Below are 26,860 nucleotides of genomic sequence, written 5' to 3' on the forward strand. Positions count from 1 at the left end.
CAAAAATAAAACATTCGATTGATTTGATTGATTTGTCTTTATTCAAGAGACTTTCAGCCCTTGGATAAAACATTCGAATCATCAGAACTTTTCGAAAAGTTTTCAATAAATTGCAACTTTTTTGCCTTTGGTCATATTTTAGTCGAGTCCAACGATACATGAAGACCAATACATTAGTCACAAACTTTCAAAATTTAATTTAATTCGGTTCGCTTAATCCTAAGGTACAGTAATTTGATAAACGGAAGTCAAAAACTAGATATAGATAGAAGGGCTCTAATTTCGTGTAAAGTTGAATAATCAATCAAGCCCAAATTTGCACCAATTAACCCTCTAATACCCAATCCCGCCTTTAGACGGGGTATAGTTTGAGCATTTTTGTAATTTTTGTTTCGTGGAAAATCATTTTTTTTTTATTTTTGGTTGATACTTAGAACTGTTCCGTATATCTCAAAATGGTTTTTGGTGTATTTTAAAGCGTATTTACATTTTTCAAAAATCCTTGAAAAATTGATGTTTTAGTCACTTTTTAGAAGTCAATGTTTATTTTGTATTGAATCGCTACAATTAACATGTTTAAAAATTTTCCCAAATCATTCTATCCTTGTTTAACAGTTTAAGGGAATCGAATGCACTCTAAAATTATTTTCCTTAAAATTACACGGAAATTTTCTGCGAAAAAAATTAAAAATAATAATACTTCAACAATAATCATAAAATCTCAAAATGTTTTCATCTCAAAAAATCCGCACCCCAAATTGGCTTCCAGGAAAAATATAAAAGTGTGGGGATGTTCAAAAATAAAAATTAGAAAAATCAAAAACTGAAATTCACGAAATCGAGAATTAAAAAGAATCATCTTCCAAAACATGCTTAAATCGATTTTAGATGACGAAAAATGATATTTAGATCAAAATCAAAAATTTGGGTATTAGAGGGTTAAATCAAACTCGTTGAGGAACAAGTAATCAAAATTTGAACAGTTTTGGTGGACTTTATAAAAGGATACAACTTGCTAAAAATGTTTTAGGCAATTTTTAAAACTTAAACAAATATTATATTCCATATATCTCAGGACTCAGATCACTTAGAAAGTTGATGTCTTCGGCGATGTTGTTAGGTTGGTTACGGCCGCTCAGTTGATTAGCTGATTGGTTCAAGGTTCTGTCAGTAGGCGGCGCTAGTTACGAACTAATTGAAGCATGCAACTTTTATTTATTATTTCAAATATATTCAGCAAGCTGTAACTTTTTCCAAAATGCACCAAATATTCTCAAATTTTTCCTACCAGTTGCACAACTAGTAAGATATAAACGGTACAAATTTGGGCTCGATTGGATAACTTTACATAAAATTGGAGCAACTCTAATAAAGTAGTTCATATTTGAGTGTTCTTCGTTTAATTGCTATATCTCTGGATCAAGTGATCCGAATGAAATGCGACATTGCACCATTATGACTGTTGCGACGACGGCTACCATCGAAGCGCCCCCCGAAAGCTTAGACGTTTCTCATGCGAATGTGTGAGACGAATACCTATACTATGGGAAGCTGTCAGATAGGTTATCAGAAAATAGCAAATCATCGTTGTGGATGCAGAATTGTGAACTATAAAGTGAATTGGAAATTTGTTTATTTGAACTTATAATACTAATTAAAACTACCTAATTACAGATCACAACCTAAACTATTACTAAACTACCCTAGCTATATTGCAAACAGTGAAATTTATTTGCCTAGTACGGGACCAATTGTAAGTAGAATTAGTTCTTTCTTAATGCAATTCAATCACGAATAAATTTACAGCTTTGAGCTGATTTCACCGGGAACATTGGCGAATTTTGCTCCAAAGACCTCCGAACGGCAATCCACCGCAACAATCTCAAGGAATTGTTCGAGATATCAACATGCAAGGATCCTTTGTCCGCCAGACGCGGTCGAAAAGTAGAGCGATCCAAGATGCAGCAGGCAGTAGTTCTCAACCTGTTCGTAGTGACGGTGCACGGCTAAACGTTCCGGAATCAATCGAAGATGCATTCGAGCCTTCACTGATAGACATCGAGCACGGCGGTGATCATGATTGTGCAAAATGTGGACGACCCAACAACGCCGAGTTGTACATGGTACAGTGCGGAAAGTGCAAGCACTGGTACCACTTCTCGTGTGAGAACTTGGACACAGTTACAGCACGATCAAGTGTCTTTGTCTGTGCAAAATGCAAAGTGGTAGACCCACCGCCCCCTGGTAGTTCACGAACCAGATCGAGTGCTTCGAGTGCGAAAAGGGCCCAAATAGCTCGGGATCTTCTACGGTTGGAGGAAGAAAGATGCCTGCGCGAAAAGTTAGAGAACGAACGGTTGCAGAACGAGAAGCTACTGGTCGAGAAAGCAATGAATGAAAAGCTGGAACGAGAGAAGGAGTATCTGGCTCGGAAGCATGAGCTGCTTCGTCAGCAGGATGAAGAGGTGCTGAGTATAAGGAGTAGCCGCTCCAGTCGAAGTGGGGCAAGCAGCAGACAAAAGGTGGAAGACTGGTTCAACCACCAACAAGTGTCTGACGCACTCCCAGTTGAGTCAAATCAAAAGAAACTTCAACAAGTCTCATCCGATCAACTTGCCGGACCAGCCGGTTCATCGACTCCCATGGAAACCAGCAGGGTGGTTGACATGAATCTTCAGCGAGTTCCAGCCGAGATCGAAGTAGAATCAGTTCCACGTACCGCCGACAGCATTTCTATCGGTGACAGTCCGGTCGAATACGATTTGCATCAAAACGACCAACAAAGACAGAGTGCGGAAAGACAGTCAAACGTTCCAAACTTACCCTTGGTGAATATTCAACCGTACGTTCGTCTTCTTGAAGATTCGAATCCCACGAGTTCTTTCATTCCAAAGCGGTTGACTACGGACATCCGTCCGAGAATTGTAACGAAGATAAGGCCACCGGTACCCTATGCAGTGTGGCAACGCGAAACGTGCGAGATGCGGAGGCAGCATGATCGCGGACAGCGGCAGTTAGGTGAGGTCGAGGAATCCTATAGTCAACAGCAGCGGGAACAGGAATTGATTCGTCGTCTGAAGCGATCCGAGGAAGAGCGTGAGCAGGACAGACAACGTCTGGAAGATATCGAAGCTGTTCTGAAAATGCAACACGACGTCGAAACGCAGCACCAACAGGAAAATGATGTACGTAGGAAGCGAGAGCTGGATCTAGTTAACCAACTGAAGCTTTTCGAAAAACGATACGAACAGGAGCAAGCAAGACGAGCGGAAGAGAAGCAGTCATTCATGGCGAAGGAGGAAAAGTTGATCGAACAGTTGGAAATTCTACGCCTGAGCTGTGAGCAATATTCAGCAGCGGAACAGCGCTCAGCGGCCGAGTGTATTTCGGCGGCGGAACAGCGCTCAGCAGCTGAACATCTCTCGGTGACGAACACACGCATACCAGCGGAACAGAACGTTAACTTCCAAGGAACGTTCCAGCGAGGTTTAGCCGTGAGTACAAACCCACCAGCGGTTCCGGTAAGTGGTACGCAAAACAATGTTTCAAACAGAGTGTCTCCTTGCCCAAGTGCCGTTAGTCAGGATAGGAGAGTAGGAACACCCAATGCAAACTTTGTACCTCCAAGGTTAGGGCCACCTTTGACAGATCCGTTAGGGCAATCTCAGTTCGATCCGAATAGCTCCGCTAACCAGAACCGTTTCGCGCCCTTGCACTACCAATCAGTGATGCAGGGCCCGAATCCGCAACAGTTGGCAGCAAGGCAGGTCATATCCAGAGATCTTCCAGTGTTCAGTGGCGATCCCATCGAATGGCCACTCTTCATCAGTAGCTACAACCATTCCACCGTGGCGTGTGGCTACACCGATACACCGACTCGGAAAATCTCCTACGTTTACAACGATCGCTGAAAGGAGTCGCCAAGGAAGCTGTTAGCAGTTTCCTTCTCCATCCGTTCACGGTACCGCAGGTTCTATCGACGCTTCAGACACTGTACGGAAGACCAGAACAGATCGTTCACAATCTGGTCGCCAAGGTCCGAGGAACACCTGCCCCCAAAGCGGAAAAACTGGAGACGTTGATTCAGTTTGGCTTAGCCGTCCAAAACTTGTGTGGACACTTGCAAGCGGTGGGAATGGAAAATCACCTTTCTAATCCCATCCTTTTGCAAGAGCTCGTGGATAAGCTGCCGGCCAACATAAAGTTCAACTGGGCACTGCACCAAGAGAACTTACCACTAGTTGATCTGAAGGCGTTCAGCGAGTACATGAGGAAGGTCACAACCGCCACTAGTGGAGTAACGAACTTTTCTGTCGCAGTAAAACCAACAAAGGACGATAAGCCTCGGCACAAAGACAAGGTGTTCGTGAACGCTCACGCGGCCCATGAGCAGAAGGAAGCAGTGCAAGCTGCCAACTCATCTGGTGATCGGCAAGGGCGAACTAAAAACGGAAAAGACAAGGCAGTCATAGCAAACAATAGTTGTCCTGCATGCGGCGCTCACGACCACACAGCTGCGAGTTGTGGAATCTTCAAGAAGCTGTCGATTGATGGACGGTGGAATTTCGTCAAGGAAAACAAACTGTGCCGTCGATGTCTCGTTTCCCACACACGCTGGCCATGCGAAGGAGAGGTTTGCGGTATCAACAACTGTGACAAGCGCCACCATCGTCTACTACACTCGGAACCTATCAAGAAACAGCCAGTTACCGATGCCACTGTTACCATCCACCGTCAGCCCATTTCATCGACGTTGTTCAAGATTCTGCCTGTGACATTGTACGGGAAGAATGGTTCGGTGAATACGTACGCATTCTTGGACGACGGCTCGTCTGTGACTATCGTGGAAAAAGCTATTGCAGACGAACTGGGAGTAAACGGGCGAGCGCATTCCTTGTGCATCCACTGGACTAGTGGAGTAAACAAGAAAATTGCAACTACGGAACTGGACACGCTGAGCATTTCGGAACTTGGGGGTGACACGCGTTTCAACCTGTCCGAAGTGTATACCGTCGAGAATCTAGGACTACCGGAACAGTCGCTGGATGCTGTACAACTGGCGAAGGAGTTCCAGCATCTGCGTCGTCTACCAGTCAGCAGTTATCGAGGGGCCGTTCCTGGACTGTTGATCGGTTTGAGTAACTCGCACCTGTTGACGACAACGAAACTACGAGAAGGCCAAGAACAAGAACCAATCGCTGCAAAAACTCGGATTGGCTGGGTAGTATGTGGCCGCGCACGAGGGGGAGAAGAAAACTTCCAGCACCGTCAGATGCACATATGCGCCGACACGTCAGAGCATGACCTTCACGACTACGTACGCGAGTTTTTCTCGGTGGAGAGCTTAGGTGTGGCCTTGGCTCCTAACTTGGAGGGAAGTGAAGACCAACGAGCGCGCAAAATTCTTGAGGACACTACAGTTCGGACCGCAAGTGGGAAGTTCGAAACCGGACTGCTTTGGAAAACAGATTCCATCGAGTTCCCGGACAGCCGTCCGATGGCGGAGCGTCGATTAAGATGTCTTGAGAAGCGTTTGCAAAGGGACTCGAAGTTGTACGACAGCATACGGCAACAGATGGCAGACTATGAATCGAAAGGTTACGTCCACGTAGTAACGAAGGAAGAAATGGCAGAATTCGATCCTCGGCGTATCTGGTTCCTTCCTTTAGGAATCGTACTGAACCCAAACAAACCGGGAAAAGTGCGAGTAATTTGGGATGCGGCGGCGAAAGTGAACGGAGTGTCGTTGAACTCGATGCTCCTCAAAGGTCCTGATCTGTTGACGCCGCAATTGTACGTGACCTTCAAATTTCGGGAACGCGAAGTGGCGTTTTCCGCAGACATCCAGGAAATGTTCCTGCAAGTTGGAAGGAAGACCGAAGTGCGCTGTTATTCGTCTTTCGTAACACACCGACCGAACCGTTTGTGACCATGGCATCTGACGTCGCCATTTTCGGAGCAACATGTTCTCCCGCACAGTCACAGTACGTGAAGAACCGTAACGCAACGGAGAATGAAATACGCTATCCAAGAGCAGCATCAGCGATCAAGAATAAGCATTACGTTGACGACTACCTTGATAGCGTTGACACAGAAGAAGAAGCCATAGAACTAGCGTTGGAGGTAGCAGAAGTCCACCGGAAAGCAGGCTTCCATATCCGGAACTGGGTATCAAACCGATCCTCGGTTCTGGACGCCATCGGAGATGAGAACCCCTCTACAGTGAAAAGCCTGTCTATGAACAGCCACAGTGGTTTCGAGCGGGTGCTGCGGTGGATGAGAGAAAGGCGTTGAAGAACAGTTGGGAGCTGATCCAACATAAGGTGGATAGATTTTGGAGTCGTTGGATAACCGAGTACCTACCAATAATATCCCGACGGTCAAAGTGGTTCAGCGACATCGAGCCTATCAAAGAAGGAGCGTTAGTAGTGGTCGTCGACGGAAAAATACGGAACCAATGGGTGCGTGGCCGTGTGTGCCGAACATATCCCGGGAAGGACGGAGCTGTGCGTCTAGCGGATGTCGAGACATCTGCCGGAATCTTAAGGAGAAGAGCAGCATGCAACCTCGCAGTTTTGGACGTTACCGGACATGATGAAGAGCATTCGTGTGATCAAAGTGATACGGATATCGGCGGACGCTGTGCAGCTGCGAGTCGCGGGTGTGGTGCCGTAGAACCAGTAGTCGTACGACACGAGGGGGAGGATGTTGCGACGACGGCTACCATCGAAGCGCCCCCCGAAAGCTTAGACGTTTCTCATGCGAATGTGTGAGACGAATACCTATACTATGGGAAGCTGTCAGATAGGTTATCAGAAAATAGCAAATCATCGTTGTGGATGCAGAATTGTGAACTATAAAGTGAATTGGAAATTTGTTTATTTGAACTTATAATACTAATTAAAACTACCTAATTACAGATCACAACCTAAACTATTACTAAACTACCCTAGCTATATTGCAAACAGTGAAATTTATTTGCCTAGTACGGGACCAATTGTAAGTAGAATTAGTTCTTTCTTAATGCAATTCAATCACGAATAAATTTACAGCTTTGAGCTGATTTCACCGGGAACATTGGCGAATTTTGCTCCAAAGACCTCCGAACGGCAATCCACCGCAACAATGACTAATACATAGCTCTTTGAAAAACCTTTGACTTGACTTAGACACGTTCAAAGAAAACAAACTTATAGCTAGTTGATTACTTCACGAAAAAATATCAATCATTTGAATGATTTTGCAAATGTGCAACTAGCGCCACCTAGTGGACCATTAACTGTAAGCCCTTGATTCACTTAACAACGTTGTCGAAGACACCAACTTTCTAAGTGGTGAGAGTCCTGAGATATATGAAATTTAGAATTTGCCGTTTATTGGTGGAATTTCTAATTAAACGATCCATCACCATCCATCATGGCATTGCAAATAAAATTATTAGAAAGCAGATTTTTGAATCAGTTTAACCAGACGAACCAACATAACAATAATAGGGAAGCAGATTTTTGAATCAGTTTAACCAGACGAACTAACATAACAATAATAGGGATGACCCTATTGAAAATAAACTTTCTAAAACACAATATGTGTCTAAAAACTTAAAGCTGAAGCTTAAACAGTTTTGTCTTCGCAAATACGGCTCTGGACCCATTGTGCAGTGTGGCGGCTGTATCACTTCCATCACCAAGCCACGTTTGTGTTCATCATCACAAACGCTTTCAGCCTCTTGTCTATTCATGTGCAGTTTTAGCCGTGCTGGTTAGAGCGCAGGATACTGTGTATCATCATGATAGTGCCTCAGTTCGATTCCCGTCGCCGCCCGTATTTCTTTTTAAACATGTATTGGTATTTGATGCCGCCGCTGCTGCCATGATCAGTCTAAAAATAGAACAAATAATGAGAAACCAGTGCGACAGAGCACACGCACACATGCGAAATTTTCCTTTTCCAGATTCTAGGAAGCCAATAGAATTTTTGGTATACTGCCACCTACCAATTTTTGTATTTGCAAGGCCCTAATACAATATTTGTATATGTTTCATACCCAATTGTATTAGAATCTGCCAATCTCAGGTTGCGTGTAGCAATAATATCCATGTCATCCGCAAAACAGACAAATTGGCTGGATTTCGTGAAGATCGTACCCCGGCTGTTGAGCCCGGCTCGTCGCATAACACCTTCCAGGGCGATGTTGAATAGTAGGCAGGAAAGTCCATCACCTTGTCGTAGTCCCCGTCGAGATTCAAATGAACTGGATAGTTCACCCGAAATCCTTACGCTGTTCTGCACACCGTCCATCGTTGCTCTTATCAGTCTAGTCAGCTTACCGGGAAAGCTGTTCTCGTCCATAATTTTCCGTAGCTCTGTGCGGTCGATACTGTCGTATGCCGCTTTGAAGTCGATGGACAGGTGATGCGTTGGGACCTGGTATTCACGGCATTTCTGGAGGATTTGCCGTACGGTGAAGATCTGGTCCGTTGTCGACCGGCCGTCGATGAAACCGGCTTGGTAACTTCTCACGAACAATTTAGGAATACTTACAATGATTCGTTCTGGGATTCCGTGGCCGTGCGGTCAGCGTCACCAAGCGTATAACCGTACCATGCCATGGGGTGAGGGTTCGATTCCCGCTCCGAGTGATTAATTTTTTCGCAAGAAGTATTTCTTCCTCGTATCCACTGGTGCCCGTAATATTTTCATATCCGTTGTCTAGTGTAAAGTTTCGTTCAGTCCGTACAGCCTCGGTTGAATACGGTGTCCGTGTCTATTTTATTTTTATTTTTCAGTTCTTTAGGTACTTTTTCAAAAATGTTTCAAGGAATCTCGCAGGAATGCCTTAATATTTTTTTTTGATTTTCTTCAAGCATTCCTTCAAGCATTCCTATAGAATTCCTTGAATGAATTTGTGTGAGGATCTTCGAAAAAACTTATCCTTTTAGAAAGATATGAAAGATTTCCCAAAGGATTTATTTGTAGAATACCCTGGGGAAATTATGTATAAAATTTCTAATGGAATACTTGGAGAGTTGCTTCAAGAAATCATTTAAATAAATACTATGAAAACACTTGAATAAGTTCTGATCGCATCTTTGGAGAAATCTCAAGGAGATTTATTGGATGAACTACTACGGAAATCTTTGGAAACTTACCTGAAGGAATTCTGAGAGAAACGTCTAAATGCGTCTTTTTTAGAATTTAAAAAAAAACTTGATAGAATCCCTAAAGCGATTCCTAGAAAAAATTTAAAAGTAATTCTCGGTAGAAACCTTATGAAACTATTTAATAAATTAAACCAGAAATGCTTTATCCGATTCATGAAACCTTCTTAGGAATTTCTAACAATATCCTTGAAGAAACTTTGAAAGAATCTTTAGATAATTTTCGCAATATTTTTTTAAAGAAATCCTTGGAAATTTTCCGTAGGTATAATTGAAGCGATTCCTGAAGATTTCCCGATGGATACCCTCCATGAAATCTTAGCCTTGCATTAATCACTTACACAGCGCAACATTTTTTTGTCTCAAGAGCAAACTTATGTGTCTCCGAAGGATTTTGGGCCGCTGAATCCGAATCCGGGCTCAGATTTGCTCTAACACGTCACAATTTTGAGCTATACCTCAATTTATAGGGCAAAATATGCGATTTTGGGCTTTTTTGACTGCAAGCCATTAAGCTTGGAAATATATTTTTTAAGCAATCAAAAGGTTAATTGGTCAATTAACATCTAAATTAACGACTCATGCAAAATATGTCGTTTTACCTAATCAAATTTGATAGATTTAAGCATTTTATGTGAGTATGGAAACTTGCATGCAACTTTTGGAGAATGACTTGTATGGGAAATATCGTACCGAATATATGTAAATCGCTTAAAACTATCAAATTCGATTTGGTAAAACGAAATATTTTGCATGAGTCGTTAATTAAGATGTTAATTGACCAATTAACCTTTTGATTGCTTAAAAAAATATTTACTTGCTTAATGGCTTGCAGTCAAAAAAGCCCAAAATCGCATATTCTGCCCTATAAAGGTATAGCTCAAAATTGTGACGTGTTAAAGCAAATCTGAGCTCGGATTCGGATTCAGCGGCCCAAAGTCTTTTGGAGACACATAAGTTTGCTCTTGAGACAGACAAAAAGTTTTTGTTACGCTGTGTTATTTAAAAGATGTTTCTAGGAATTCCTGAAGGAATCTTTGGAGAAACTTCTGAAACAAATATTTTTTACAGGGTATTTGTTTCTTTACTAAGCATGTACTCTCCCAGTTTCATCATACTCAAAACAAAGGGATGAAGTGCTTTGAAGAATTTTAAAGGAGCCTTATCAAAAATCGCAATAGATGTTTTAGAAGCAAAAACTTCCGAGGGAATTCTTGGGGAAACTAGGATTCATGAAGAGTAGATGGATCCGGTTCCGTGGTCGTGCGGCTAGTATCACCAAGCTCTTAGAGTCTAATCGTGCTGAGGAACGCGAGTTCGATTTCCACCGCAGCTATCAGGAAAGTTTTCGACTGTGCCACTGTGCGTTTTATGGTAGCCCGTTATCTAGTTACGTGCTTCCTTCAAAGAGCGAAACAGCTCACTGGAAGCAATGAACGTGTCCGTGTCTCTTCTAAAAAAAAATCTTCGGAGGAATTCCAGAAGGATTTTTCGAAAGAATTCCTATAGATTTTCTTAGAGGAACTTCTGCAGGAACTCTTGAAGGTAGTGAATTTTCATCCAATGGATTCTTTGGAAATACACTGGAGGTACTCTTGGATGAATCTCATAGTAAAACCTTAGGGAAACTCCTTGAACGATCTTTGTAGAAATTTTTCGAAGACATCGTTGCAGTAATTCTTGACGGAATCCTTGGAGGAATTTTTGAAGGAACCCCAGGAAAAATTTCTTGAGAAATCTTCGACAGAACGCCAAGATGAGTGATGATTGGTTGAGAAAATGTGAAGATAATTTTTTTGGGGAAATTTCTGAAAGAGTCATGTGAGGGAATAATTGAGAAATCTTTGTAGAATTTTTGGAGATATACTAGACTTCCATGGAAAAATCATTTCAGAAATATTTGGAAAAACATGTAGGCAATTCTGTAAGAATTCCTTCTGAAGGAGTGCTTGGAGAGATACTGAATTAAATCCTTGCATAAATCATTTAAAAGATTCTTGAAGACAAATTATTCTTTAAGAAAGATTTCCTAAAGAATACGATAAAGCTATTTTTGAAGGTATAAAGGATAATTTGGGATGATTTTCGGCGCGGCAGTCGCAATTGCAATCAAACGATCAGATAATCTCCTTCTTCAAATTCGATTTTGTTAAACGAAATATTTTGCATGAGTCGTTAATTTAGACATTGATATTTTCGTCATTTTAAAATGGTTTAGTTAATTTTAAAGTTCAAGATCAGCAAAAGTATATTGATTTACGTTTATGCAGAGAACCCAATTGTTAAAACATGTATAAATACCCTAAATGCTGTAAAACACCACCCTGTTCATTTTACCCACAATTCCCCTATGCTTTAATCTTTAAGTTGTTTATTTTAATGTTTTAAAGTTTAAAACACATTTTAACTCTATCTATTTTATGTATCTTTCCAGGTAATGAACTTTATGATGATCGAGAAACTCAGAACATATAGAATGGTAAGCACCTATAAGCCTAATAAGTTTCATCGTAAAACCATGTTCTGGTGTTAGCTCTGCAGAAGCTCCTTCTTTTCACTGGAATCCAAGGGCGTAGCCAGCTTTTCGGCCAGGGGGGGGGGGGGGGGGGTGAGCACTCTTACACTGAAAACCACTTTGCAGTAACAAGGAGTTCGAATACTTCATCATTAAAAAAAAATAAAAGTGAAGTATGAAATATGGGTGATTAACAGGAATGGTTCAATGGAAGAATCATATATGATTATAATCCTGAGGAATTTCTCAAGATATTGCGTCAGGAATTTCTTAACAAATGCCATCATGAATTTGAATTTATCCAGCAGTTTCTCCAGAAATTTCTTTAATGTGTTTCCATGTTATTTTAATGTAGATATTCCAGAAGAAATTACCTTCGGAAAACTTGCAGTAATTCCGTTTTGAATACCTTCAGAAATTTCTTCAATAATTCCTCCAGAAGTTTTATTACGAATTTCACCATGCATTCTTTTGAGAATTTCCCCAGTAATTCTTTACAAATATCATTCTTAATTCAACCAGAAATCCGTTTGGGAAGCTCCAGAAAATACTTTAAGAATTTCTCCGGGAATTCTTTCAAAAATTCCAATCAAACTACGATTCCTTTCCTTGAGGAATACCCTAAGAAATTTTTTGAGAAATTTCTTCGAAAAATCCTTTAATGAATTCCTTCGGAATTACCGAAAAAAATTCTTTGAAAATTTCTAAAGGAATTCCTTTGGAAATTCCTGGAGGAATATCTTTGGAAGTTGCTAGAGGAATGCATTCGGATTTTTTTAAAGGAATCAATTAAAAATTAATTTCAGGAATTTATTTCGAAAATCCATAAGAAATTCCACCTGAAATTCCTTGACAAATTCTTCAGAAATTTCTTGAGGAATTCCTTCATTTATAAAGCTCCTTGAGAAATTCCATAAGACATTCCTTCGAGAGTTCTTCTACGATTTCCTTTAAAAGATTCTTCGGGAATTCCTTGAGGAATTTCTTTGGAATAGATTTAGAATATTCCTTGAGGAACTCCTTCGGAGTTTTCGTGAGGAATTCTTCCGAAAATTCATTGAGGGATGCCTTCAAAAATTCTTGGAGGAATTCATCCGGAAATTTCTGTGAGAATTCCTTCCCAAAATTCCTGTAGCAATTCTTTCGAAAATATTGAAAAAAAAAATCACTAAAAGTCTCTTGAGATATCCCTTCCGAAATTCCATAAGGAATTTCTTTAAAAATCTTTCAAAACTTCCTTGAAAAAATATTTCGGAAATTCCTGAAGAAATGCTTTTTGAGATTTTTTATTTCCTAGAGGAACTCATTCGGAAATTCTTTGAAGAGTTCCTTAAAAAATGCCTTGATAATGAAAATTCGGAAATTGTTAAAGGAGTTCGTTTGGATTTTTTTTGACATATGTCTGAAATGTCTTATGGAATACCTTCGGAAATTTTGTGAGAAATCGTTTGATAAGTTCGTTGAGGATTTTTTTTCGGTTTTTTATAAATCTTTACGAAATTCCTCAAGGAATTCCAGCAAAAGATCTTTGAGAAGTTTCTTCGGAAATTCCTCAAGAAATTCCTTCAAAAATGTATTGAGAAACTCCTACGAAAACTTAGTAAACTTCTTCAAACATTCCTTCAGAAACACGTTTGGGGATTATGTGAGAAAATCCTAAGGAAACTTTTTGAGGACAACCGTCAAAATTTTTTTGAGGAATTCATTCAGAAATTTTTGGATGTATTTCAAAGCAAATCCATAAGAAATTCCTTTGGAAATTCCGGGAGGAATTTCTTGGAAACTCGTAGAGGAATTCCTTCGGAAAATCAGGAGAAAATCCTTTGAAAATTCCAGGAGAAATTCCTTTGAAAATTCCTGGAGGAATTCCTACGGAAATTCCTGGACAAGCTCCTCCGGAAACTCATGGAGGAATTCTTCGGGAAAATCCTGAAGGAATTCCCTCGGTAATTCTTGGAGGAATTCCTTCGAGAATTCGTGGAGGATTTCCTTCGGGAATTCCTCGAGGAATTTCTTCGGAAATTCGTGGAGGGATTCCGTCGGAAAATTTCTGGAGGAATTCCTTTGGAAATTCATGTAAGAATTCCTTCGGAAAATTCCTGGAGGAATTCATTCGGAAATTCATGGAGGAATTCCTTCGGAAATTCCAGGAAGACATCCTTTAAAAATTCCAAGAGGAATTCCTTTGAAAATTCCTAGAAGAATTTCTTCGGAAATTCTTGGAGGAATTCCTCCGGAAATTCCTCGAGGAATTTCTTCGGAAATTCGTAGAGGAATCCCGTCGGAAAATTCCTGGAGGAATTCCTTCGGAAATTCATCGAGGGATTTCTTCCGACATTCATGAAAGAATTCCTTCAGAAATTCCGGGAGAAAATCCTTCGAAATTTCCAAAGGAATTTCCCCAGGAATTTCCGACAGAATTTCTCCTGGAATTTCTGAAGGAATTCTTCCTGGAATTTCCAAAAAAAAAAGAGTTTCTCCAGGAATTTTCGAAGGAATTTCCAAAGGAACTCCTCCAGGAATTTTCAATGGAATTCCTCCGGGAATTTTTATGAAATTTCTTCAAGAATTTCCGAAGGAATACCTCCAGGAATTTCCGAAATAATTGCTTCACGAATTTCAGAAGGAATGCATCCAAGAGATTCCGGAGAGATTTCTCCAGGAATTTCCGAAGAAATTCCGAAAGAATTCCTGCAGGAATTTCCATTAATCTTCAAACGAATTCGTCCAGCAATTTCCGAAGGAATTCCTCCCGGAATTTCCGAAACAATTCCTCCAGGAATTTTTGAAGGAATTCCAAACGGAATTTGTAAATAAATTCCTCCATGAATTTTCGAGGGAATTCCTCTTGGAATTTCCAAAAATAAAATGCAAATAGACTTTCCGAGAAAAACTCTCCAGGAATTTCCGAAGGAATATCTCCAGGAATTTCTGAACGAATTCTTCCAGTAATTTCCAAAGAAGTTATTCCAGCAATTTCCGAAGCAATTCCTCCTGGAATTTCCAAAAGAATTTGTCCAGTAGTTTCCGAAGGAATTCCTCCAGGAATCATAAAAAGCATCCCTCTAAGAAATTTAGAATGATTTTTTTCCAGGAATGTCCTAAGGAATTCAACCAAGGATTTTCTCAGGAATTTCTCTATAGATTTTTTGAAGAATTTCTCCAGAAATTTCCGGAGGTATTCATCCAAGATTTTTCGAGGGAACTCCCCAAGGAATTTCCGAAGGAGTTCCTCCAGAAATTTTCGAAGGAATTCCTTCAGGAATTTCCGAACGAATTCCTTCAGGAATTTCTGAACGAATTCCTTCAGGAATTTCCGAAGGAATTCCTTCAGGAATTTCCGAAGGAATTCCTTCAGGAATTTCCGAAGGAATTCTTCCAGGAATTTGCGAAGGGATTCGTCCAAGAATTCTGATTTTTTTTTCAGGAATTTCTCCAGGATTTTTTGAAGGAATTGCTTCCGGAGTTTCCGAAAGAATTCCTCCAGGAATCTCCAAAGGAATTCGTACAGCAATTTCCGAAGGAATTCCTCCCGAAATTTCTGAAAAAATTCCTACAGGAATTTTTAAAGGAATTCCTAATGGAATTTCCGAAGGAATTCTGCTAGGTGTTTCCGACGGTAATTCTCCAGGAATTTAAAAAAATCTAAAAAGAATTTCCGAAAAAAATCCTCCAGCAATTTCCGAAGGAATTCCTCCAGGAATTTCCAGAAGAATTCGTCCAGCAATTTCCGAAGGAATTCGTCCAGTCATTGCCGAAGAAATTATTGCAGGAATTTCCGAAGGATTTCCTCCTGGAATTTTCAATGAAATTCGCCCAGCAATTTCCGAAGGGATTCCTCCCGGAATTTCCGAAAGAATTCCTCCAGGAATTCCTAAAGGAATTCCTCCTGGAATTCCAAAGGAATTCGTCCAGCAATTTCCGAAGGAATTCCTCCCGAAATTTCTGAAAGAATTCCTCCAGGAATTTCCGATTGAATTCCTCCTGGAATTTCCGAAGGAATTCCTCCAGGAATTCCGCTAGGAACTTCCGAAGAAATTCCTGCAAGAATTTCCAAAAAAAAAAATCCAAAAAGTATTTCCGAAAAAAATCCTCCACGACTTTCCGAAGGAATTCCTCCAGGACTTTCGGAAGGAATTTCCCCAAGAATTTTCAATGACATTCGTCCAGCAATTTCCGAAAGAATTCTTCCAGGAATTTCCAAAAGCATTCCTCCAGGAAGTTTGGAATGATTTTGTCCAGGAATTTCGTAAGGAATTCTTCTAAGGATTTCCTCACGAATTTCACTATGGATTTCTGAAAGAATTCCTCCAGAAATCTCCGAAGGTATTCATCCAAGATTTTCCCAAGGAACTGCCCAAGGAATTTCCGAAGGAATTGCTCCAGGAATTTGCGAAGGGATTCCTCCAGGAATTTTGGATGGAATTCCTTCAGGAATTTCTAAAGGAATTCCTCCAGGTATTTCCGAGGGAATACCCTCAGGAATTTTCGAAGGTATTCCTCCAAGAATTTCCGAAGGAATTCCTGCATACATTAAAAAAATACGAGGATGCAGGAGAATTTTATTTTTACTAGTCAAAAACAGCTCTAATCATCTAAGTTTTTCGGATAAGTTAGAATATAGTTGATCGGTCAGGGGGGGAGGGGGGGCACGCCCCCCCCCTGGCTACGCCCTTGCTGGAATCGTACGCTACTTTAAAATCATCGAACAGATGCTGGTTCTGCAAATTTTATTTTCAAAATTCATTGTTAAAACTTCTGCTTTTGAAATTCATCGTGTCAAAACTGTAGAATCAACAAAACCTTTAAGAAAAATAGATAAATTTGTGCCCACGCTACATTAATATGATAGTTCCTGGTCCTAGGTGTAGACTTTTTCCGAAGAATTTCTCTAAAAGCCTTACATTAACCTTCTTCATGCACAGCGTACCTGTCTGGGTCATTACGAACCCAATGCACACCTAGGATTAATCGGTAGCAATTCCAACGCAGATTTCACTTTTAAGCATACAAAAAAAACCACCGCTGATTTACCTTTGTCAATTATCTCCCTTTGTTATTACAAAAAGTGTAGTGAGTTTTAGCAGAGCCTTTGTTTGATTTAGACCCATAGCGAACGTTTACATCTTGCTTCTAAAGCAAAAATCCGGAGAATTTTGTTATGTTTTGGTCAAGTTATTAGCTTAGAAGTGAATCGACGAAGAGAAAATGATGAATACGATTAGGCTCTGCAGAAAAATCATAGGTGAATTTTCCATTTTCAACTGTCCTATTTAGGTTGGAATTCGAAAAACAGAAGAGTGTCAAACACATTTACGTTTAAAAGATTTATTATTTTATACAGTATAAAATATATCACACAAACAGTCGTAAAAATCATCATTCATGAAATCAGGTCGTTCCATGTGAAAACTGTCAAGTAGGCATAAGATGGCGATAGGGTGCTAAACGACAAACGAGAGTAAAATCGAAGCGAGCGCCACCGATGTCCGTTCCTGCGAATAGTTAAATCAATCGATAAATAAAAAAACATGAACGATTAATCACAGGCAAACAGACGTATTACTTAGAACAGATTGCAACCATCGTCTTAAAAATCTAAGTGCCCAATGCCACTCACGCCGTGTTTCACATAGCGCTCACTAGGTAGCGCTCAAACAGGTACAAAAAGGATGTGAATAACGTTTGTTTGCCCAAGCTAATTGTCCACTTTAGCCCTAGTTGAACAGACACAAAAGTATACGCCCTTCATTCACACTGGGACACATTCGCTTGATGTCACTTTGGTGTTAGAGGCACGCATATGCTTTTCTGCCTTCGCAAGCACTGAAGTCCAGAAAGTCTATTGAATTTGAGATTACTTGAGCTTTGCCTTACCCTACGATGTAACCACAGACAAACAGACGTAACTCTTCGAACATTTTTCGATTCAAATCATAGTCACGGAAACATATTCGCCCAATGCTAAATGTTTGGCCGACCACCAACTAGGTGGCGGTAGTGAGCAAACGTCAAACTCGAACAAAAACTATGCGAGCGCCACGGTTGGGCAGTTGGCCAACTATCAAATTTTGAAAAAGACCGTTAAATCGGTGTACGATGGGAATCATCAGAGTGTTACGTCTGTTTGTCTGTGATGTAACCAATCGAAACGTACACTTACAAAAGTCACTCTTCAATCCTCCCTCGGATCTCGTCGCATCTGCTTGCCTTTATTCTCCTTTTCCTTATGCAACATCGTCATCGCAATCAGCCGGTCCAATTGGTCCTTGTGGGTCTCGTAGTGCAACAACATGTGATCGCGCCGTGCGAACGCCTTCGGGCAGCCCTCGATCTCGCACACATACGTCGGCGTGCCGTGGTGCGTTGCGAAGTGCCGATCGAGATCGTTCATGTGCCGATAGCTTTTTTCGCAACTCGGGCACTTATGCCGCTTCCTGCTAGGATCATGGTTCTGGCGATGCCCAAGCATGTCTTGTTCTGTGAAGTACGATTTCCCGCAGATGTCACACCGGAACGGCCGATGTTCCTCGTGCTTCAGGCGCAAATGCTGCAGCAAGTTACTCTGTCTGCTGAATTGCTTCTCACAGATCTTGCAATAGAACTCGCTGCCGTACTGGATTTGACGCCTGCGTTTCTTCGAGATGGGCTTTTTAGTTGCCTGGGGTTGTGAGGCATCGACTGGGCAGGTTTCCCGAACCGTGTAGACTTCTGATGGATCGATGTCTTGAACGGTTGGAGTCGCTGGGGCTGAATGTGTAGCAGCTAGATCAACAATATCGAAGGACGGCACATGGGCATAGCTTGTAGATGGAATGCTGTAGGTCGAACTAGGCTCCGATGCATCATTTAAGTCAGTGGCTAGTTGTGTTGACCGAATGTTTTCTCCGCAAGTCAATCCCGGAGTTGGTTCTGCTTCATCGTGTGACGATATTGGCTCGTAGCAAGGACTTGGCGAAAGCTTGAGGTTTGGTTGATGTACGGGTTTCAATTCGCACAAAGACTCGGTTTTTATTTTCTGCACAACATCAGGGCAGTATCGTTTAATACCTTCTTCGATTTGCTTCGTTTTGTCCTCAACAAAATCTATTATGTACACTTGTGGATCGCTGGTCGGTGGTGTTTGAGCAGAGCTCCACTGCTGGTTGTAGGTGAATCCCGCCATTACTGTTTGTTGAATTTCTAGGCCGGACGTGTAACTTGGTATCGGAACAACAGTTGGAATGTTACTGCAGTGATCTTTCCGAATACTTAAATCGAGGGGGCTTTCCTGGAAGTCAGTATTGTCTTCTTTCTTAATGGATACCTCATAGCTTTGCTCATATAACATCGTGGGCGCTCCATTGTAAGGCCACTGTTTTTTCCCCACAAATTTATCTTCACTAACATCGGGTATGGGTTTTTGATCCCACAAACTTTTCGTCAAATGTGATTTAACGTCCATGTCCTCTAGATTCGATAAACTATCGTAAAATGATGAACTTCCACACGCTTTATACTGAGTCCGAGTTAACACTACGTCCCTTATTTGCACAACTTATAAATGGTCAGAAGACTAGAGAACACTGATTGCATCAGAACTCGACTAGCTGATGAGTGACTACGGTATAAGCCAATTCAAAGGCGTGTGTGGTAGTGAACTGAATTTGTAAGAACTTTGTAAACATCTTCTGTTCTCCCGTATATGGATAGGCTTGCAATAGGTTTTGTGATAGTGAACTTGGAGAACTCAATATGATAGCTGGCACTCCTGGTACTCTAGAGTAAAACTTCTGCTTGCAACAATACTGATAATGGAGCAAATCAAATGACGATGATGAGAGTGTACCCATCCTTTCTTCTATCATACCGTGTTTAGACCATAGTCTCATGGGTCGAATTTTAGGTTTGACATTTTCCGCAGCACATATTACTCGTATACACAGGCAATGAAGATACAGGCAGTGTAGATCAGATTGATCATGAATGAGACCGATGAATGTGCAACCAACTGCCAACATCTTTTTTTGTAATCGATTAGTGATGATTCGGGGATATGAGGAGAATATAGAGTTTTCATCTAATTTTCGGCTAGCTAAGCACTGATCAAAAATGATCGAGTTTAATCTTGCCTAATGCACCATGGCTAATTTGGTTTCAATTACTCATTTATAAATTAGCTTTCCCCGAGCAGAGGGGAATATCAAATTAATAACTACGAAATCACAAAACCTGTTTTTATATCTTGTTTTGTTATTATTGAATTATCAAGGCATTACGTTTCCATAACATGTTTTGTTGGACAATCTTATTTTGTTATGACCAAGCAATTGGTATGCAGCCCTTAAATAACATTTCAATATTACATTCTGTTGTGGAACAAGTTTGGTTATTATTGTATTATTGAGAGTGCACAAATACTTTATGGTATTGCTATCTAAACTAAAACAAATTTTGAAACAAAATCTACGTCATTCTACAACGTTATTTACAGCATTTGAGGGAAAGCAACTGCATATTCACTCATCAATTTGTCTTCCTCTTCCATTTATCATTACATCCAAACTGAGACAAAGTGCATGCCCCATATCACTAGCTAGTATTCCGTGGGAAAAAGTTTGCATAATGCACCAGAAAAACTGTTTAACGATTTTTTGAAAAGTGCGCAAAGTATGGTACGCTTACGGTATCACATTTGATAAGAGGTGTGGTATATTACGTGACATGGAGGTGCTGTAATGTGTACAAAACAAAGTCCCTGCTGGGCGGCGCGAGGTTTTGCTAAATTTCTGAAATTGACTGAGTTGTAGCTGAAAAGTACCCAAAATACCAGCCACTGCCCAAGTGGCGCAGTACCCTGCATACATCTAAACGAGAACATAGCAGACGATATTGAAGGTTTTTAAGGTTTTCAAAGGGACGTTCCAGATTCCGCCTTTGACATGTGAATTTCAATGATAAAAATGTCAAACTTATGGAGTAAACTTGTTTGAACGAAGCTAATACAGACAGCTGAATCCAAAATTGTAGATGGTTTTGAATGGGATTTTTCAGAAATATTTTGTATTTCACATGTTTTCCCTGTCGTTCCAGAGGATGAAGTCGGATCTACCCATTTGAAAGATAGGTACATGAATAGTTGAAAATACACCTATTAGGGAAGAGAGAAACTGAAGTTCGCATTCTCACATGTTGGTCTAAATATATAGAATTCTCAGCCATCACGAAGTCATATATGATGTAGAATAGGATGCTAAAGTGGAGGCCATACCCGACTAGATGAACATAACAAGAATATATCATAATTATATCTTAATGTGATATAACTAACAAATTATGTTTTAATTTTGTTATGACATGGACAGTCCAGACAGACAGTCAAACTTTTTCAAACTAAATTATAACAAAATATATTATAATCTTTTGTAACTAGTTTTGTTACAAATAAATCAGAACAAACTCTGTTATAACTTTGTTATTTTTGCAACTGAACAAAATAATCAGTTGCAAAAATAACATAATTGTATCAGAATATGAAATAATTTTAATTTTTAGCTATATTACAAAAAATGAGAAATTTGATTAAGTATTCGTTTTTTTTCATTGCTTGTAGAGCAAAAGGTCGATGGATAGCAGGTAAAAGATCAGAAAATGCTTATAAGGAAACAGCTTTATTCTATGTAATTGAAAAATTAAAAAAAAAAAAAACATTCAATTGCAGCACAACAGAACATGTGCTCGATGAACAAATTGAGATTTGAATTATGAAAATGCTACGGTCAACCTTGGCTTGGTCAGCCAAAGCAAAATCAAGAAATTTACATTTATGCTTCGTAAGGATTACTTTGAAGTCAATACTTTGGGCCTAGGCTGGGCGGATATGCTATTGGTGATTTGATGGTGCATGAAGAAGAAGAAGAACGATGGTGTTTTGAAAAATCCTATCCCTACCACACAGGAGAAGATTTTAAAATGCCTCTATAAAATCTAAAACAAAATCTAATTAAAAACGGTTTGATGTACTGTGTAAGGGGGGGGCTCGGCCAATGACTATTTTGTATGGACGAATAATTTTTTTTGTATGGACTAATGACCACGCAGGAGGGGGGGGGGTTGAGAAGTCCCAAAAAATGACCACGTGGTTTATGGACAGCCCCTAAGACCTTGGACGGACTACATATTGAACGTATAAATTTAAATTTATCATTTTTTTTTCTTGGTAAGGTACTTAATTTGTACCAATCATCAATTGGGTTTTTAAATTAAGAATAATATATTGATTTTTTGGTTTTATTCGAAAGAGCACCTTTTTTAAGCCAGTATGATTTTTTTCAGATTTTTTAAACTTTATTTTGATATCTAAATTCAATTACAAAAATCACAAAAATTTGAAATCACCTTTTGACAGCTGGGCAACTGCTTGACAGCTCCGCCCAGTACGAAATGCGGCGAGGGGTGATTCGACAAATCGCTCCCATACAAACTTTAAATCGATTTTTAAATAGGTTCCCGGGCACCAAAGTTCATGAAAATTTGGATTTCGGCTCAGTTTGGCATGTAGATTGTGAATATGGAATTATCTCAACACCACTAAAGAAGCCAATTACAGCTGGTCTAAAATTCCACGTGTATGGCAATTCGGGGTTTTTCTTAACTCACGATGACCAGATCGGTTCAGTCGGATTTGTTCTTGATGGAAAAAATAAATCTGGATCAAATGAGATCAATATTGTCAAAATCGGAGAAAATTTATCGCAGATATAACCATTACATAGTTTACCTTCTTTATTTTATTGTCTGCTGTTTCATATTATGAAGTAAAAAATAAAGGCATTGCAACTTCTAGAAATTTCATCAGACTCTCCCGTATTTTTTATTTTATTCATTGCTATAATTTGAGTTTTGGGTAAATATAGCATCATAGCTATTGATATGTTTATCTTTGTATTAATTTCCTTCTTTCAATATCCCAGCCCCGTTACGGTGCCAAATTCCTATCACTTTTCTACGATTCCCAATGCTTATAGGTTAAGTAAAATTTTAGCTTCAAAAAGTGATACATCTGCAAATGAGTTTTTTTTATCTCAAAATTGAGTAAACTTAGTTGAATTTATATGTCATTTTAACAGTACTGCTATTCTAACCTCTAATTATAACGTCAAAAAGTACCGAACAGACTATGTATTACGAAGTAATGAATGTTAGTGAGAGTGGAGATAGCAAATATGGTACCTACTAAATAATTCTAATCAATAAAAATGTCAACTATACAGACAATTCTGCTCAATTGATGATTGCATTTGTCTATTATAACTTTTTTCTTTAGATCTATTATTATTCGATCATATATTGTTTGACATTATGTCATAAATATCTTTTTTCATTACTAAAAATAATCTAAAACAGAATAAAACTAAGGGCCCATATAGCCGCGGCGGTAAACGCACGGGTATTCAGCATGACCATGCTGAGGGTGACGGGTTCGATTCCCGGTCGGTCCAGGATCTTTTCGTAAAGGAAATTTCCTTGACTTCCTTGGGCATAGAGTATCTTCGTGCCTGCCACACGATATACACATGCAAAATGGTCATTGGCAGAGGAAGCTCTCAGTTAATAACTGTGGAAGTGCTCATAGAACACTAAGCTGAGAAGCAGGCTTTGTCCCAGTGAGGACGTTACGCCAAGAAGAGGAAGAGGAGAGGAGAATAAAACTAAACAGCATCTGCAGAAATAATCATATCGGCATATGATATAATTACCTTTTACCTTCGCTCACGTAGGTACGTGTATAATCGCCGTTCTCACAACGCGAACAAAACAAAAAATAAAAAATAACCATCTCCGTCTGGAAAGAATCTTTGTCGCCGCCAAAATGCACCCCATGACGAAGCTCAATCATAAATAGTCGACTAGCAACTTTTTCGTCGTTCTCTTTGTTCCGAAACAGCCGACGACGGGCCATGCGAACGCCACCACTGTTATTAGTGTTACAGTGCACATGTCTGCGCACCGCGATAGCGTTGTTGGTAAGAGAGAGAGGTTCATTGTTTGATCTTGCATTCAAATCTCTGTCTATTTTTGTCCTGTGACTGGCAAACATGAAATGGGGGAATGGGGAAACTGGCAATACGTAGAACCAGTAAAGCTTCTATCGTCCCTCACTGCAAGTGCTGTGATAGCCTCATTGGTAAAGGCGACTGAAAATTTACGATAGCAGGATTGGAGGTTCAAATCCCGTCCATGTTTGTAAGTTTTATAATGAATTCGAAATTTTTTTATGTGATCTATTATTTTCTAAAAATAGAATAACACACTTAAAATAATTACCCAAAAATGAGTAAAAAAAGTTAGTTTTTACCCTAATTTTGCTTTCGGAATGTTATCAATAACTCTTTAATATCAAAATTTGTTATTGAAATATTTCCCAAATCCACTGTTATTAAGTTGTTATTGCCACTAACAAAACATGTTAATAAATTGATTTTCCAGGAACAAATTTTTGTTATGTGACTTGTTATTTTGCCGCTTATGACAGACAAGTTTATAACTCAATATGTTATGTTAATAACATGAAAATTACTAATTCCATTATGCAGTTATTTTGCCAAAATAACGCATTTTGTTATGCTGTTGTTATTCTCTTCTGCTCGGGTCATATCAAGTTAAAAAATATTGTCGAAGAACTACGATTCCCATAAAATAATAAGATTGAATAATTGTCCCTCGAATTCTGTTTCCGTCTAGTCCACGTCTATTTCGAGCACACCATGAATTCAATTCCCGGCACACTATGGTACATAGGATGACCAAAAACTATGATTTGATCGTAGGTGTTTATTAGAAAAGTCGGTCACATTCTTAGCAATTGAAATCTAAGCATGTGTCCAAAGAACGATTGAGCAGAAAGTTTCTAAATTGAGATGGATGTAGCTGTAGAATAACGACCAACATATTTCGGTTCGGGATATATTTTTGTTTACCATTATTTTGCCCAACACATCTAAAAACGCCATCACAGTGCAACGAAGAAATTTTTCTCTGTGGTTGAATACGATGTTTTGTATGCAGAAACTCCACCTATACCTTTGCTTGCAACCTCCCTAGACGAAGACAGCTTGTTGTTTCCATTTACCAACTGGGAAAAAGTGATTTATTTGTTTAACTGAACAGGTTTTGTTGCATTCTGCAGCCGTAAAATCCAACATTGAAGTAACACAGCGCTTTTACTTACCTTACCTTACCGATCAGGCTAAGGCCGGGGTGGCCTCTGCTGTACATAGTAGCCGTCTCCATTCCACTCGGTCCATGGCTGTTTGTCTCCAGTTCCGCACTCTGCGTAGGGTCCACAGATCGTCCTCCACTCGGTCGACCCACCTAGCTCGCTGCGCTCCACGTCTTTTTGTACCGGTCGGATGACCCACGAGAACCATTTTAGTCGAGTTGCTATTCGACATCCTTATGACGTGACCCGTCCACCGTAGCCTCCCGATTTTCGCGGTATGGACGATGGTTGGTTCTCTCAGCAGCTGATGCAGCTCGTGGTTCATTCGCCTTCTCCAAGTCCCGTCTTCCATCTGCACTCCGCCGTAGATGGTACGCAACATCCGCCGTTCGAAACCTCCAAGGGCGCGTTGATCCTCTGCACGAAGGATCCATGTTTCGTGCCCATACTGGTCTAATCAGCGTTTTGTTGATAGTTAACTTCGTGTTACGGCGAACTTCATTCGATCGTAGAGTTCTGCGGAGTCCAAAGTAAGCTCGAGAATAGCACTTCGGACCACCTGTTCCGGGGGTAAAAGTCCACCAAACAGGTAACCCCAATCCAAGGTGTCAGGCGACCCGTGCTGAGGGATGAATGGTTGAGGGGGTTTAAAACATGCTCGATCTTTAACGGAGCCCGTCGCGTGGGTAAGATCACCTTTTTGGGTTGCGTTGCGGCGAAAGATCTACCAAACCGAACCCTAGCCCTAACTGCTTCCAGCTAGTGGAGCAGCACATTTGAGTAATCAAAGGAAAACACTCTGGTCCTTATTACATTTTACACCTTGTTGAAAGTGTTAGGTCTCGGTTTTAGGTGTAGCCGAGATGGCAGAGATGCATTTTGAACGCTCATGATCTGTGAGCGTGCCAAAATTGTTCCCATAAAGCTCTCAAGAGCATGTTCAAACTTTTGAACACAATCTAGATTACTAGATTGAACACGGAGCGGTGTTCAAAACTGACATGCCAGAAGCGTCATACATATTTGGATTGGGAAATTGGAATAAGTAGTTTCCTGTCAACGAGAAAAATAGAATAACTAGCCACAGAAGTCCAATGTCGCGACTGTTCGTGTGACTAACATCTAGTTTGCCACGACATTACAGCGTCAGTAGCGGTACTTGAAGTGTCAAATCAATTTTGTTTACCAAAACAAAAGATCCTCTACAAGATGGACACTTAAAAATATTTAATTATTACAATAGTATTAATTGAAATAAATAAATAGGGAAACTGACTACAGCGCCACTGGAGTTCTAGTGTATTTCTATTACGAGAAAGCAACATTCCCATGCTGCCCTTAGCTTTCGTTAGGTATCGTATGCCATTCTCATTACACTAGGCCGGGGTGAGCTCTTCGATTCCATTACAACGATATTATGGCGTGCTCAAGGGTGTGCTCTTGGGTGTGCTCTTGGGTGTGCTCTTGGGTGTACTTTTCAGCTCTGTAGGGACCATCCGATGCGCAGTAATGGCGCAGTAAGAACTACGCCATAATATCGTTGAACATAAATAGATGTCCGACCTTGGCCGGATGTAGTGAGAAGAGCCCTTTTATTCGATACTTTTCATGGAGCAGTCAAGTCTCCGCCGGTTGTCCCCGCAGTGTGGGGCCCACGCATTATGCCGCGATTGCTCGGATTGCCCAAATAGATTACTAATTGGTTCTCACATTCCATACCTTGAACAACCATTTAATAGGTTAATCATTAAATTTCCACTTAGAAACCCTATTTTGCAGTATGGTAGGTACTAGGTCTAGCATTTGCAGGAAGAATAGCTGTATGACACTTATATCACATTGGTATGACACACCCAGTAGCAATTTGTTGCTATCAGTTGCTACTAGCTACGAAGAGCACTGTGATCAGGCGCCTGAAATGTTTGAACATTCGCCTTGACGGAGGCTCTCTGAGAGAATTGCGCTGTGCGTGAAATCAATTTTTTT

At 40.2% G+C, this 26,860-nt stretch overlaps 2 protein-coding genes across 19 annotated transcripts in view; one reads left to right on the forward strand and one right to left on the reverse strand.

Annotated features, from left to right (window-relative positions):
• Positions 1-26,860, forward strand: part of LOC109424083 (uncharacterized) — a 638,365-nt gene that overhangs the window by 319,423 nt on the left and 292,082 nt on the right. The gene's annotated exons all lie outside the window — the stretch shown is intronic.
• LOC109424093 (zinc finger protein 574) lies at positions 17,025-19,833 on the reverse strand. 2 transcript variants are annotated; one of them, XM_019699184.3, is made up of 2 exons: positions 17,837-19,833; positions 17,025-17,168 (listed from the first exon to the last, which is right to left on the reverse strand). In XM_019699184.3, exon 1 carries the CDS (start codon positions 19,115-19,117, stop codon positions 17,849-17,851), a length of 1,269 nt encoding a protein of 422 aa, XP_019554729.3. In that variant the 5' UTR covers positions 19,118-19,833; the 3' UTR covers positions 17,025-17,168; positions 17,837-17,848. The 2 variants fall into 2 exon arrangements, with proteins under 2 accessions (XP_019554729.3, XP_019554730.3); XM_019699185.3 differs by having other exon boundaries at positions 17,052-17,168; positions 17,831-19,833.

Source organism: Aedes albopictus, chromosome 3 (genome assembly GCF_035046485.1).
Source record: "Aedes albopictus strain Foshan chromosome 3, AalbF5, whole genome shotgun sequence".
NCBI classification, from domain to species: Eukaryota; Metazoa; Arthropoda; class Insecta; order Diptera; family Culicidae; genus Aedes; species Aedes albopictus.